The 15,065-nt window shown below is 31.7% G+C and overlaps 2 protein-coding genes and 1 pseudogene across 3 annotated transcripts; 2 read left to right on the top strand and 1 right to left on the bottom strand.

The window, feature by feature from the left end:
• Positions 1 to 4,970: 4,970 nt before the first annotated feature.
• LOC146950005 (small ribosomal subunit protein eS28 pseudogene) lies at positions 4,971 to 6,912 on the top strand (annotated as a pseudogene). The gene is made up of 2 exons (XR_015027413.1): positions 4,971 to 5,098; positions 6,524 to 6,912. The product of XR_015027413.1 is annotated as a small ribosomal subunit protein eS28 pseudogene (transcript).
• Positions 6,913 to 7,005: 93 nt separating this feature from the next.
• LOC146950004 (early nodulin-like protein 16) lies at positions 7,006 to 8,169 on the bottom strand. The gene is made up of 2 exons (XM_085745979.1): positions 7,948 to 8,169; positions 7,006 to 7,607 (listed from the first exon to the last, which is right to left on the bottom strand). Exons 1-2 carry the CDS (start codon positions 8,123 to 8,125, stop codon positions 7,273 to 7,275), a joined length of 513 nt encoding a protein of 170 aa, XP_085602105.1. The 5' UTR covers positions 8,126 to 8,169; the 3' UTR covers positions 7,006 to 7,272.
• Positions 8,170 to 8,679: 510 nt separating this feature from the next.
• On the top strand, positions 8,680 to 10,032 carry LOC146950003 (small ribosomal subunit protein eS28). The gene is made up of 2 exons (XM_085745977.1): positions 8,680 to 8,767; positions 9,655 to 10,032. Exon 2 carries the CDS (start codon positions 9,656 to 9,658, stop codon positions 9,851 to 9,853), a length of 198 nt encoding a protein of 65 aa, XP_085602103.1. The 5' UTR covers positions 8,680 to 8,767; position 9,655; the 3' UTR covers positions 9,854 to 10,032.
• Positions 10,033 to 15,065: the final 5,033 nt, after the last annotated feature.

Below are 15,065 nucleotides of genomic sequence, written 5' to 3'. Positions count from 1 at the left end.
ACTCGAGGCCGAATTCTTCGTAAATGGAGGAGATTGGTGTAGGAGGGTTTCCTTTGTATTTTATTATTTCAGCCCAATTTTATTATTTGTTTGTTCTGCTTTTCCTGTTTGGATTTTTCGACCTATTAGAGTTTTTTTATTTTCCTATTTAAGCTTAACAATTGTAGCCTAAGATAACTTTTATTCATTCAATAATATTTTAGAGAATTTTCTCAATTTTTGGTGGATTCTCGAAACCTTATTTTCCAAAGTTTGTTGCTTGCAAACTTGTTTCTTTTCAAAAGTATAGTATACAAGCCACGTCCAATTTTCTTTCCTTCTTATAACAAACTCCATTGATAAAATTAACTTTAAGTTGTACCAAAAAAATAAATTAACATTAAGTTTCCTTTAAGTTAAGCATCCAAAAGTTATTTCCGAGGTCTTGTTCATTCTCGTTCGGTGCTAGTAAGAAGTGATTTTTGTATCATGCATAGTATTAGTCGTGAGACTTACCGCATCGTATAATCTACGTGTGGTGCCGAAATACTCTTAAGCACGATACATTTGCACACCTTAGTCAATAATTGATAAGTTTATCTAATCCTTAATTTTATGTTATTTAGATTTGTATTAATTTGATATAATACTTTTGTTGTTTATCACTTTATAATAATTTTATGTCTAATTTTTCCATAACTCCAAGTAAGTTAAACTCCAAGCAATCCATGATTTATGTTTTAATGTCATATAATGTTGATTTATGTTTTTAAGTAATCTGCCTATGATTTGCTAGTAAGAACACATTTAAGTACACTTTTCAATACTATTAATGATAACGTTGAATTTTTTTTTTTGTTCCTTTGTTTATTTATGTGTCTACGTATAAAAAAGGAATTCTTCCTTGTTTAAATTTGAACTTTTACTTCTTTTAAAATCATAGATTTTGGAAGATAAGTCAATGCATATGAATTGAAAATTGGCTTGTTTCAAAATTTATAAGTGATCAACAAACTTGTGTTGCTATATTGAAAATTGGCTTGTTTCAAAAATTTTAAGTGATCAAAATTTCTAAGTGATCAACAAACTTTTGGGAGTAAAGTTTTTTTTTTAGGGAGTAAAGTTGGTGAGGAACTTTGCGAACATCCCCCAATATCACTTTTGATAAACACATAATTCTTTAAAATTGTGGTTGGACCTAACACAACCCCACAAAATCGGTTTGTGAGGTGAGTATTGTCCTCACTTATAAACACATCGTCAAAGTTATCTCGATGTAGGATTCTTAATAATAATTGTTATACCTATAGCCTCCTATCCATTGAAATTCCATCACACTAGCATGACATTCTTACCTACCCAGGGGCGGACCCGAGCAGGTGGTAGGGTGTGGCAATAGTCACACTGTGCCAGGCCCCAAAAAGTTTTTGAAGCCCAATCTAATATATTTTGTATTCCAAAGATCAGCACATGTTTTCCTTTACCTTCTTCTTTCGCAAATCGCAACACACGAACGACGAACCCAACCAACAACACCACCACCCCGCAGTCCACCACCACCACCACCACCCACCAGCTGAACCGTCGGTCGTCGCTCTTTAATTAAGATTTCTCACAACTTATAAAATGTCTCTTGGTATTCAAAAATATATAGATTTAAATGGATTCTTTTGTGTAGCGAATTTTTTGATACTTTTTAGTTAAAAATGTGAGCAAAAACACTTCATTCAACAATCTCACAAAAACTTGTGAGTCTTTGTGAGATTGACGATTTGCTTTTCTAGTGATGTCTCTCCAACGAGGCTAGTAATTGCCTCATTTTGTTTTTCAATTTATCTTATCATTGCCTCTCATTTTATTTTTCAGTTTTCTTATCATTGGCTGTCATTTCATTTTCCAGTTTTCATATTATTGCCTCTTGATTTATTTTTTTTGACTTTTGTTTATGAAATGTTGCTTTTTATTTTCTTTTATTTTATATATCTTCATCCATAAATCTGAGGTATCGATAATTTCCTCATTAGAACCTCACTTTCATATACGTGAATCAAAACTGTGAAAGACAAAACATGGATGAACTTATGCAAGAACAAAATTTGCACAAACGTACCGTAGAAAGTATATATAACTATAGATAAACGAGTGATAATTTTGTGCATGTTTGGTATCGTAGTAGTGGATTTGGCAAGAACACAACGAGCCATCGCGATTTGAAAGCTACAAAATGTAACAACCTAAATAAGTCTTAAAAATTGTGGTTGTGCATAACACAACCCTACATCAGCTTATGAGATACCGAATGCCGCCACTTATAAGCACTTGTAGAACATTGTGTTTCGCCAAATCCACTACCGCGATATCAAACATGCACAAAATTAGTGGATTTAAACTTAGTTTATTTGAAAACAGCTAATTAGTTGGAATTAGAGTTTAGGATGTTGGGAGCACCAAACATGTCCTAATTACGTGTTTGGTTTCGTGATAGAAAGTGTAAAGAATTTATTTTACCTCTATCAAAGTAGTGGTTAGAGTTCGATTTTAGATATGTCGATTTATATTATGTGTTGGTTTGCAAAAGTTGGAAAACTTTGGATTTGAATTAGCTACAAAGTATTGACACAGTATACGGGTAATAATTTGATAAAAAGGAAATCGTTGAATGGAAACTCATGCATTATTGTCCGTCCGAGACTTGTCAAATATTAGATATGTCTTCAATTTGAAGTGTTAGTGTTGCATAACTATTGAGTTCATTTGGGACAAATGTATGATGTTTGGACACCAAATATGCCCTTATTATGTGTTTGGTTTCATGACATGAGTGTAGAATTGATTTTACCATCTATCAAATGCTACGAAACATAGACACACACATACAAAGTTGACACGACACCAACATCTATACATAGACAATGATAACAATTAAAGAAAATTGAAGTGATTGTATGTAATAATCACACTTATTAGTGTCATGTTGGTGTGAGACACCGAAACATTTGAAGCGTCGCCGGCTGAAAATTTTACATTGATATTTGCATCATACTTAGGTTTTAGTACATATTCACAAATTTATTATTAACTGCATAGTTCTAATGCTAAGCACTATTTATAACTCTCGGTCTTCTATGTACTATGTTATCTTACTTTTATTGCATTTTTAGCTTAGCTTAAAAAAAGGAATATATGATGGAAGAATGTGATGCTTGAAGACATTCAAGATATCTATAGAAAATAAGCAGTTGAAAGATCAAAGCATTGGCCATGGCAATCCCTTGAAAGACTGCGGCGGCGAATCTTTTAACAAATGCCATGGCCAATTTGTGAAGGATGGCAGTGCCATGGCAGCCTAAAATGGTTGATTTTTGGCTTTCTGCCATATTGCCTCCATCCGCGACCAATAACACTGTTTCGGATCGTTTTTGGATTTGTCGGGTTAGCCATTAATAACTAGTTTGTTTAGGTTGTTACTATTAGCTATAGTTTTTAGTTAATTTATTTACTTTCAGCTATTTATACTCATTTAATTTTCACTTCCGATGCAGGTGCCTATTTAATTTATTTAGTTGTATTTCTCATAATAAATACTAACCCCGTGTATAATTTATAAATGAGAAAGATTTTGTAACTCTCTCAAAATTATGTTATTTGTGCTCATTCAATTGGATATACTTGAATAAATTTAGATGTAAAAACATGTATCAGTTGAGAAATAGTCCTATGTTTTTTTTTGTCAAAAAAAGTCATGTGTTTTTTTTTTTTGCTTTTTAATTTACTTTTTTTCCATGTTTTTCTAAGTATCGGTATAAAATGTTTCTCCTATATTTTTTATATTATTCATAAGTGAAAAGTATTTAGTAATGTTTTTTATTAGAAACACACGATGAGATAAAATCACATGTGCGTCATATAGTTTATTTTTAGAAAATGTAAATTAAATATATGACAAATTTGTTACGAAATAAAAACGTCATTCAATAATTTATAGATATTTTTATCATGATTATAACCACCTCTTTAGGAACTTTGGTCCTCTTTTGTCCAAAAAAACCTCTTTAAAAAGAACAATTCCGAACCCGTTTTGTTACAAATTAAAATAAAAGTGATTTTGATATCAATTGTTTAAGAGAATTTATAAAACAAATCACGATTTATTTTGTTTGGTTATTGTAATTAAAATCACATGTTTTAAATAATTTAATTTGTTTGGATACAACTATAAAAAAATGGATTTTTTGTTACAAAACTACATCAACTTTAATAATTAGAGAAAGATTAACTTTAATAATTTGAGAAAGATAATAGATTGTAAATTGTTTTTTAACTTTTTAGATATTTAGAAGTTGAATTATAGAAAAATTTATTTTGATTGGGATTAAGATTAAGTTTGTTTGTTCTTTAAAAAAAGATTAAGTTAGAGTGGTTTTTTTTTTTGGTACAAAATTAGAGTGTTTTGTGAGTTTGTTTTAATTTATTTTTAAGAGAGAAAATATAGGGGGAGGTTGAAGTAAAAGACACAAAAGAATATAATTTTGACGATGACTCAAAAAATTAAGAAGGGGTAAGATTGTATTTTTTTGTACACATTAAGTTTCATAATTAGGGAATAGATAATTAGAAAATAAAAGATTATGTTTGTTTGTTATTTAAAAAAAGATTAAGTTAGTGTGTTTTATCGAGTGAGTTTGTTTTAGTTTGTTTATAAAAGAGAAAAAATAGAGGGAGGTTGAAATAAAAGACACAAAAGGATATAATTTTGATGATGTGTCAAAAAATTAAGAAGGGGTAAGACGTATTTTTGGTAGACATTAAGTTTTATAACGGGTCTTGTTAACGAGTGCCCCGCACTCTTTAAGCATCCTAAATTTAAGAATTATTCTTTTAAAAAGTTTCATCGTCACAATTTTCAATGCATTCAATACACATCTTTTCATATAAAACTTACTATTTAAAGTTAAAAGAGCGCCCCCGCACTCGTTAACATTTCCCTTAGAGAATAGATACCCAAATCTGAATAAGAAAAATTAGGGTTTTCACATTTCCATACGCAGCTTCCAGGGTTTCATCGTAATCAATTCTCCAACGCTGATTCCGTAGTTTCCTTCTTAGGAACCAACTTCAAGTTCGTTTCTCTCTCTCTAATTAATTCCTTTATTGATCTATACTTTTAGCTTAAATCTTAGCAATCTTAAATTTTAGTTTCCAAATTAATTTTTTGATTTTGATTTTTTCATGGTTGATTTATGTTGGTAAATAGAACTTGTTTTAATTCTTAATTGTGTTTTTAGTTTTGGAAATTGTAGATTAGATTTGGTTTATTACCAAATTTGTTTAATTTAAAGTTGTAATATATGTTGGATGTGTAATTAATATTATTCTTGTTTTAAGTAAATAATTAAGTTTGTTTGTTTTATAGTGATTTGATTTTAAATGGTAAAGTTTGTTTTTTTCTTACTTTTCTCTGACATATTGATTATGGGTCATTATTGTATATATTATTTGAGAGAAAAATTACTTTTTTTTAACTAGAATAACCAGTTTGGGTTGTGTTAATTGTGCTTGTTTAAGCTTTTCAATTTAATCAAATTATTAAGAAGTTATTTTCTGATTACAATGAGAAGCTTATTTTAGTAGCTTCTGACATAATCTGATTTTAAAATGTGTGGATTGTGGAAGATGAGAGAAGATATAAATAAAGTGATTTTCACATAAACAAACTAGATTCGGCTTAAGGTTGATTTACAATACTTCTATTTTTAGAATATCAGAATCTATAAAATTGATTTCTTATTCATTCGAGAAACTGATTTTAGCAGCTTCTGAAATTCAATTGAGAAGCTGAATTTAGTAGGTTCTGAAAAAAAAATCTGATTTTAAAATGTGTGAGAGATTAAAAAGAATATAAATACAATGATTTTTTTACTGTTATAATATACATACACAAGCCATGATCAGCTTAATTTGTTGATAAGTCTACTTTATTACTAATTGTAATTGTAATCATACACAAATAGGCCTTAGAAGTAACTTTTTTAACTTGAAAATCATTTTGGTTGCTTTTAATTGTGTTTGGTTAAGTCTTTTATGTTCATCTGAATCTAATTAAAATGAGAAGCTGATTTCATCGGCTTCTTTAAAATGAATGTACATGTTTATATGTAGCCTTGTAAAATGAGAAGCTGATTTTAGTAGTTTCTGAAAAATTAAATTGTGAAGCTGATTTCAGTAGCTTCTGAAAAAGTAAACTGAGAAGCTCATTTCAATAGCTTCATCTTTGATTTTTACTAAACAATTGTTTTGATTGCTTTTATTGTGTTTGGTTGAGTTATTCAAATTAATCAGATTCCAAAAATAAAGTGAAGCTTAATTCAGTAGCTTGGAAATTATGATTTAAAAAGTGTGCAAGATAATAGAAAGATAAGAAAGTGATTTTCAGTGGCTTCTGCTTTTGTTGTATTTGATAAGCACTTAACTTAAACAAAGATATATTATATGTGATGCTTCTTTCCTTGCTTTCCTCTAAACAATTGTGAAAGTGTTTGAGCAGGATGGAATCACAGATTAAGCATGCTGTTGTTGTGAAAGTTATGGGTCGTACTGGATCCAGAGGACAAGTCACTCAGGTTAGAGTGAAGTTTTTGGACGATCAGAATCGTCACATCATGAGGAATGTGAAGGGACCAGTTAGGGAGGGATACATTCTCACCCTCCTTGAGTCTGAGAGAGAAGCAAGAAGACTCCAATAGAAGAGTAACTATCTCGATGGTTTGCCGCACAATTCAATGAACAATGCTTGTTTTGTAATAGTTAGCTCTGAAAACTGTTGTGTTGAATTAGTGTTTTGTTTTGCTGAGACTATTATGTTCTTGTTTTATTTGCTATACTTGTTAGTTTAATTACTATCAGTTATTTCACTCGGTTAATTTTCACTTCCAATGTAGGTGCCGGATTTGAACCTGTTGCTTTACTTGGTGGATCGGATGAAACACTTGTTTCTGGAATTTCAGGCATAGCATACATAATTACAAGTTTACAATACATTTTTAGTCAAAACATCATATAAATTGCATAACATGAATGGAATATTACATAGGATTCAATTATTGAGTTTAACAACTTGTCAGATATATCTCAAAGGATACAACATTTGACTTTGATCCAAAAGAAAAGACACTAGAATCAACAACGAGGGACTACAGTACCAAACATGAAACAATTTTCTTGGTCAACGAGAAAGCAACAATTGCCTTTGTGATAGGCAACATCTTTGACATTTTCCCAAGATGATACCAACAATTACCATAAATATTGAATGAATGCATCCCATACCCTGTCAATGACCGAACGACCAGAATGTAGCTTCAAGGACGGAAAAGTTGCCTTTGATTCATCGTTGTTTTGTGTAGCTACAGGCGGAGGTGGATAGTTTTCAACATGAATAGCCATCTTCATGCCACCAAAGCAAAATCCTTTGCCACTGATGAGGTAGTAATGGCGAGTCACATTCAATGGAACAACATCTCTTCTAGCTCCAGTTGTCCAATTGTGAATTGGATGATGCGAGTTACAAGTTTCATAATCTGTTTTGTTCACTTCTAGCACATTCATTTGGTTCCTATCATACGCAAAAACTGCACAATGAAGGAGTCATCACTAGGTTAAAAGGTCAAACAATAACTTGACAACAATGAAATTACATTCTTGTATTCAGTCACACATGTTTTCCCATGACAAAATGAATACCATACAAAACATTGAATTCCTCGCAATAGTACCTGGACAATCCTTGATCGTGGAGACATATTCCGACTTTGGTATGTTGAGTTCAAAATACAAAGTCGGAATACCAGTCTTCGATTAAGTTGTTTGATTTCAACAAATTCATGGTTTTGCAATTGGAGGTAATACAACTCATGATCCTATTCTTAAATTTGTTCAAATTCAACATGATAGAAAAAAGAAGGTGCTTACAAAGCCAATCACCATTGTAGAAATTCTCGCCTTCAATCCATGTAGAGTAATTAATATTGGTAGTCCAACCATTCTTGTCTCCTACCATCCACCGTTTAGCAGAGGCCACCGACAACATAACAAGAAGCAACATGATCATAGCTTGTGACATTGACACCAACAACTTTATCTCCTTCATGATTGTTATTCGAAAACCCCTTCAACAAAACTTTATTTATACACTTGTAGCGTTCTATTATTTTTTACCTTCCTAGCTAGGAAGTACAACAAGGAAATATTTTTCTTTTCCATTGACTTTCTACAAATGCACACTTAAATTTCAAGTTGTACCACATAAGCAATTTGTTTAAAAAAAATTAAGACAATAATGCATACTAGCTATGTGATATTTAGAAAGAACAATGCCCATATTTAATAAATCATTATTTACCTCACACAATTGTCTAGTAAAGAAACATTAAAATGAGAGAGAAAATTAGACAAATTCAAGTGTTATTACCATATTTTACTTACATCTCGACTGAACTTCAATTTTCAAGACCCTTTTCCCATGAAGGTTAATACCAAAAAAGTACAAATTCAAGGGTGTGAATAACAATAACATTATAAGAGCGTGTGAACCATTTTCTGAATAGAGGAATAACATTTATTTGGGCCAACCCATAAATAAGAATAAGGCCCAAAAATCTAACCATCATTACTATATATACCCAAATCTGAATAAGGAAAGTTAGGGTTTTCATTTCCATACGCAGCTAGCTTCTTCGCAATCAATCTCCCACGCCGATTCTGCACTTTCCATTTTAGCAACCAACTTCAAGTTCGTTTCTCTCTCTCTCATTAATTCCTTATTGATCTATATTTTTAGCTTAAATCTATCTTCGCAATCTTAATCTTTAATTTCCATATTAATTTTTTTATTTTGATTTTTTCATGGTTGATTTAGGTTGGTAAATACTTGTTTTAATTCTTAATCGCGTTTTTAGTTTTGAAGCTTAATTTGTTATATGAATACTTCTACTTTTAGAATATCAGATTCAGAATCTAAATAAATGATTTTCTTATTCAATTGAGAAACTGATTTTAAAAAATCTGATTTTAAAATGTGTGAAAGATGAGGAAGATGATTAATACAATGATTTTGACTGTTATATAATAATATATACATACATACACAAACCAGCTTCAGCTTAATTTGTTGATAAGTTTATTTTAATAGTAAGTGTAATCATAAACAAACAGTCCTTAGAAATGACTTTTTTAACTTGAAAATAATTTGATTGCTATTAATTGTGTTTGGTTAAGTTTTTCATATTCATCTGAATATAAAAAAAAAAAATCTAAATAAAATGAGAAGCTGAATTCAGCAGCTTCTGAACAATGAATGTATATGTTTATATGTAGTCTCTGAAAACTGAGAAGCTGATTTTAGTAGCTTCGTCTTTGATTTTTATTAAACTATCGTTTTGATTGCTTATATTGTGTTTGGTTGAGTTATTCAAATTAATCATATTCCAAAAAATAAAGTGAAGTTGATTTTAGTAGCTTAAAAATTATGATTTAAATAGTCTGGAAGATAATTGAAAGATAAAAAAGTGTTTTTCAGTGGCTTCTGCTTTTGTTATTTACTTAAACTAACAGATCTTATATGTGATGCTTCTTTCCTTGCTCTCCTATTAACAATTGTGAATGTGTGTGTTTGAGCAGGATGGAATCACAGATTAAGCATGCTGTTGTTGTGAAAGTTATGGGTCGTACTGGATCCAGGGGACAAGTCACTCAGGTTAGAGTGAAGTTTTTGGATGATCAGAATCGTCACATCATGAGGAATGTGAAGGGACCAGTTAGGGAGGGAGACATCCTTACCCTCCTCGAGTCTGAGAGAGAAGCAAGAAGACTCCGATAGAAGAGTCTCGATGTTTTGCTGCACAATTCAATGAACAATGCTTGTTTTGTAATAGTTAGCTCTTAAAACTGTTGTGTTGGATTAGTGTTTTGTTTTGCTGAGATTCTATTATCTTAATGTTTTATTTACTGATTTGAGACTTTGTTATTTGTTTTAATTAATGAAGGGCTTTTGATTAATTGTGCTGTGACTTAGATATAAAATCTGGTATATGTTGTTCAATATGTCAGGTATGTATGCTGTCTTGTTTATACGATGGAATATCCAAGTCTCAAACCTAATTTCCTTGAATAGCAAGTTATAAAATGATTGATATTTGATTAGTTTGGAAAATAAGTGTGAAAGATTCACTCCTGATTCATGATAAATATTCTTTTGTTCTGAATCTCTTTGAATTGCAGCAAATTTTGAGCAAAACTTGTTTAGTTTACTCCCTCCGTCTCACAATAATAGTCGTTTAAGGTTTGTGCGCGGTAATTAAGGAAATGATTAATTGTGTTGATTTCAATGGTAAAATCAATATTATTTACTAATATACCCTTATTAATTGTAGTTAGTTGAGTAGTTAAGTTAGATGAAATTCAATAAATAAGGGTATGGTAGTGGAAAAAAGTAATAAATGATGCATCGATATTCTAAAGCCGACTATTATTTTGAGACAAAAAAATGCTAAAGCCGACAATTATTTTGAGACGGAGGGAGTAGTAGATATTTCTCTTGAATATGTTGAATCTTCTAGTTATAACTGAGTTATGAGTGTAAGAATATACTGATCAAATCCATATGATTGAGACCTGAGACTCAACTAGTCAATTTGAAGGGAGAGGCTCTTCACCCAAGTTTGGCTTATAGCTTGTTTCATCTCAGCTGAGTGAATCTGAAATATTTATTCTAAACTGACATTGGAAATTTCAAATTCATGATTGATCATGAAAACTTTAGCTTTAATGCCACAATTGATAAACAAGCACTTGTCTTTTAACTAAAGATATCGATATACCATAAAATCCAGGTTACTTTCATTACTTACAGAGATATTTACAACTCAATATTACCATCTTAAGTAAACATAAATTTAAAACGTACTTAAATTTGTTATCTAAATCCATTTTATTGCATCAATTAAAGTTATAGAGATAGTTAAAATTCTCGATGTTACCATATTGAAGTAAACATTAATTTAAACTGTACTTAAATGTGTTATCTAAATCTATTTTAATAACATCAATTAAATGTAATCTGAAATTTAACCTTTTCCCTAAAATTAGAAATGGTGCAAATTTGTTTTCACGCCTTGTAAAAAGTAATATTTTTTTCTGGTGAAATTGTGTTTTTTTTTTTATATAAAAAAGATAGTCTTAGTTCAATCAGGTAAAGTACTCTCGATTCACTCTCCAACTTCTAAAATCAAACACATTAACAAATCCAATCAATTGTGTCAAAATTTGTTGAATGTCCCTGTTCACACCAATCCTCATAAAAAAACATACAGGAAAGAAACATTGTACAAAATTTTAATCTTGGAAAGACAACTTAATGGTATATAGGATATAAAAAAAAATTTTGCTCTCCACCCAACACATTTTGCTCGCACCCCGCAGCCATGCCCAAAATGCCCCCGCGCTAGTTAACTTGCGCAAGTGTAAATTAATGGGCATGTTAAGTAATGTAGCACAAGTTAAGTGGCGCAAGGCTACTTTTTTTTTTTTTTTTTTTTTAAATTTATTTACTATTTTCAAATTATGTTATTAACTTTATTCAAATTATGTTATTTTCTTAACTTTATTAACTTTATTCTAAATTATTTTATTAACTTTATTTTGAAATTATTTTGTTTACATTAATCTAAATTATTTTCTTAATTTAAATTATTCTAAATTATTGATTCGATATTATTCTTTAAATTAATACAAATATAAATAAAGGTAAATACAACATTAGAAACTAAAAGCAAATATAAAACAAAGGAACAAAATTGAGGCATAAATAATATCTCATTTTATTAATAATTCATACATTACATTACAATAATCCATACAATAAGTTTGAACTTATTCACTAAATCTACTTATTTTCTCCTTGGGGTAAAAAGTGAACAATCTTCGTGGGGTAAAATAGTGAGCAACTCTCTTTTAAATCTGTTTTTTTTTTACCACAAGAAGTTCTTTTTACCCACGGTAAAAAGTTTATGCGGTTAAAAAACAAAGGTTTAAAATTATCCCAAGGGTCGATCACTTCCCCAAGCTCGGCTACTCACTATTTTACCCCGACGAAAATTGATCACTTTTTACCCCAAAGAGAATATTGAAAAAAAAAAGAAAGAAGAGAAATAGAGGGAGAGAGTGAGGAGGGAGAGAAAGTAAGACGGTCCGAGGAATTAGGGAAGTATGGAGAGGTATTTATAGGTAGAAATGGGAGCCTAGGTTGTAACTACCATAAATATGGTAAAAAAACGTGTAAAGTTTGTTAAAAACGTGTGGATTGAAGGTTGAAAATGTGACCACCGTCCACAAAAACGTGTGTTCTTGAGCACATACCACCGACCAACGTGCGTGAGTTAACTCGCGCATAGGCCGCGGGTGCGTGACTTAAATCACGCATGGCTTACAACTTGCGTTAGTTAAGTCACGCATGGCTTACAACGTGCGATAGTTAAGTCACGCCGCGTGACTTAACTAACGCAAGGGTATATTTGGAAGCAAAGGCAGGCGCGAGCAAAATGTGCCGGGTGGAGAGCAAAATTCTATAAAAAATACATTCTAATCCTCATACAGCACGGACCCACTTGTTGCTCTCTGTGGGCCGTGGCCCTCACTTAGTTTAGATATTTTTATTTTAAAAGAGAGTTGCTTTTCTCGACAAAGAACACTTCCAATTGACACATGGAAATGACCTTAATACCCCCACGGTTGTTAATCGCCGCCGGAAAACACGCCGGTAGTTAACTACCGTTGAGTGCCGCCGGTTGTTAACAACCGCCGAAGTTGAGTGTAGCGGTTGTTAATCGCCGCTACGTGTTTAACATTTTTCCGTAAGCTCATTTCCATCTTCCTTATTTTGTGTTTTTCCTAACCAATTTTAACTTTCATTTTCATCTAAAATTTTTATCAAATAACCAATTGAAAAATCTTCTAAAATTTTCATCTAATAATACCTAAACATATTCATCCAATATTTAACAGAACATGGTTAAATTAAAACGCAAGAAATAATATATAACGAACGTACGTATATGTCAAAAAAATAGGAAAATGTACGGAACATGTCATAATAATACATCATGATCATCATACTCAAAAAGTACATAAAAAAATCCTAATACTAATCACCCCCGCCTAGCCTCGCCTCTCGCCGCCCTCGCGCCGCCCGGAAATCCGATAAGTAAGGACAGTGCTTGTTATACCCTAATTTTGGACCTAAAAATACTAATCCAATTCTTCTTTTCTTGTATTACAAGCTATCCGAACCGTCTATAATCACTCACATCTTTCTCTCGCATTTTATTTCAATGTTATTTGCAAAATTCACATGCAAGGGTATTTTAGTCATTTCCTAGGACAAAACCTCTTTCAATCTTTAAAAATTTGTTTGAGTCCTTTCAAGGAGTTTGAATAAGTCTCTATTTCATTCTATGTCAAAATCCATTTTAAAAATTGCATTTGAAGTCATTTTGAGTCGGCTTTTGCCCCTAGGGGCATTTTAGTCTTTTCATGTGTTAAAGCACTGTTTAAATTCTAAAGGTTGTCTCTGAGTCTTTTAATTTTGTCTGTAAGCTCTTGCTTTAATTCCCCTGTTAAAAATCCATTTTAAAATTTGCATCCGAGTCATTTTCGCCGTTTTAGCCCTGTGGGCGTTTTGGTCATTTCACACGAAATTTCGGCAGAGAGGTTACTTTAAAGTACCTCATTTAGGCCATTGGTTCATTTTAGTCCGTTTTGTCAGTTTTAATTGTTTCACTTTACGTTTAGTCAATTTTACCAATTTTAAATTCAATTTTATTTTATTTTTTGCACTTTAGTCCTCTAATTCCTAAAATTTGCACATTGGTCCTTCTCACTTTTATTTTTTTTAAAAAAGTCCTTTAATTTTTGATAATTGCATTACAGTCCTTGGAGTCTTTTTGTTTGTAATTTTGGTCTTTTTTTCCTTCGGTCCTTTTAAACATTTTCAAAATTACAATTAGGTCTTTTGTCCAAATTTGCAGTCGGTCCTTTTCTTAAATTACAGGGCAGTCCTTCAAAGTTTCAAAATTGCACAAAAGGCCCAAGTCCAAAATACAGCAAGGAACGAGTTAGTTACAGGTTCGTGACACATGGCACTTTCTCAATGGACTTCAAGCACACATGGCAGATATAAATAGCACACAAAGGTCGAGAGAGCCACGTAATTAACGCCACATCACAAACACAATTCCACATTCTCTTTCCAAAATCATAGATCAAAATCCAGAATTCTCCGTAAAGTTCAAGAACACATAAACCCTAAACCGTTTCAATTGAACGAAAATTCAACATCACAGGATTCTCAAAGGATTTCTTGCGAAATTCATCATCATCGAATCGAATGCTCGCAATTCAAGCTTGAATTCATCACGAAGGTGACAAATTCAAACGATCACGTAACCGTAATAGCAAGAAGAAGAGGGATCGAAAATTCGAATTAGAGAAGACGAAGAAGAATTTCACCAAGCTCAACAACAACGAAGCACTTACCGTAAAGTTCGTAGAGGATCTACGAAGATTCCTTTCGTCTTCTCACTCGAACGTTCGTGTATGACCAAAAACCTCCTCGTTTTTCATTAAAGATCATCATCGAAGGCTCGTAACACAAATTAAACGGTGAATTGAAGTGGAATCTTCAAAAAATGCAATAAAAGTTCGAAACGAAACCCTAAACGAAGAAATCATGAAGATTCACCGTTTAATTTCTTAATCGAGTTTAGATTCATCATCGTTGTAGAAAACGAAGCAAGTTAGGTTTCGTATCAAAAGTTTTGAAGAAGTTCCAAAAAGCCAAAACCGTAAAGTTTAAACGTAGATCTAGGTCGATCCATTAAGATCCGAAGAAAACGAATGCCATTTCGGACTTAGGACGAAGAGGACGACCTAATAGCATAAAATTTTTTAAGAAACCATGAAGTTTCAGCTCCGACGTGGCGGCGCTAACGCCGCCCACCGCGTCGGAGAGAACTCCGGTCGTCTTCTCCGCCCGC

The sequence above is a fragment of the Medicago sativa genome, chromosome 2, assembly GCF_051527215.1.
Source record: "Medicago sativa cultivar Bolivia chromosome 2, Bolivia_mono, whole genome shotgun sequence".
In the NCBI taxonomy this organism is placed as follows: domain Eukaryota; kingdom Viridiplantae; phylum Streptophyta; class Magnoliopsida; order Fabales; family Fabaceae; genus Medicago; species Medicago sativa.
The sequence above is the reverse complement of the archived record's forward strand: the minus strand, read 5'-3'. Positions and strand labels throughout refer to the sequence as shown.

Excerpts from the sequence above, each read along its gene's own strand:
- LOC146950004 (XM_085745979.1), bottom strand. The coding sequence starts at position 8,125 with ATGAAGGAGATAAAGTTGTTGGTGTCAATGTCACAAGCTATGATCATG. Across the intron at positions 7,608-7,947 it reads CTACAATGGTGATTGGCTTT|TTTTTGCGTATGATAGGAAC; the intron begins GTAAGCACCTTC and ends TTCATTGTGCAG.
- LOC146950003 (XM_085745977.1), top strand. The coding sequence starts at position 9,656 with ATGGAATCACAGATTAAGCATGCTGTTGTTGTGAAAGTTATGGGTCGT.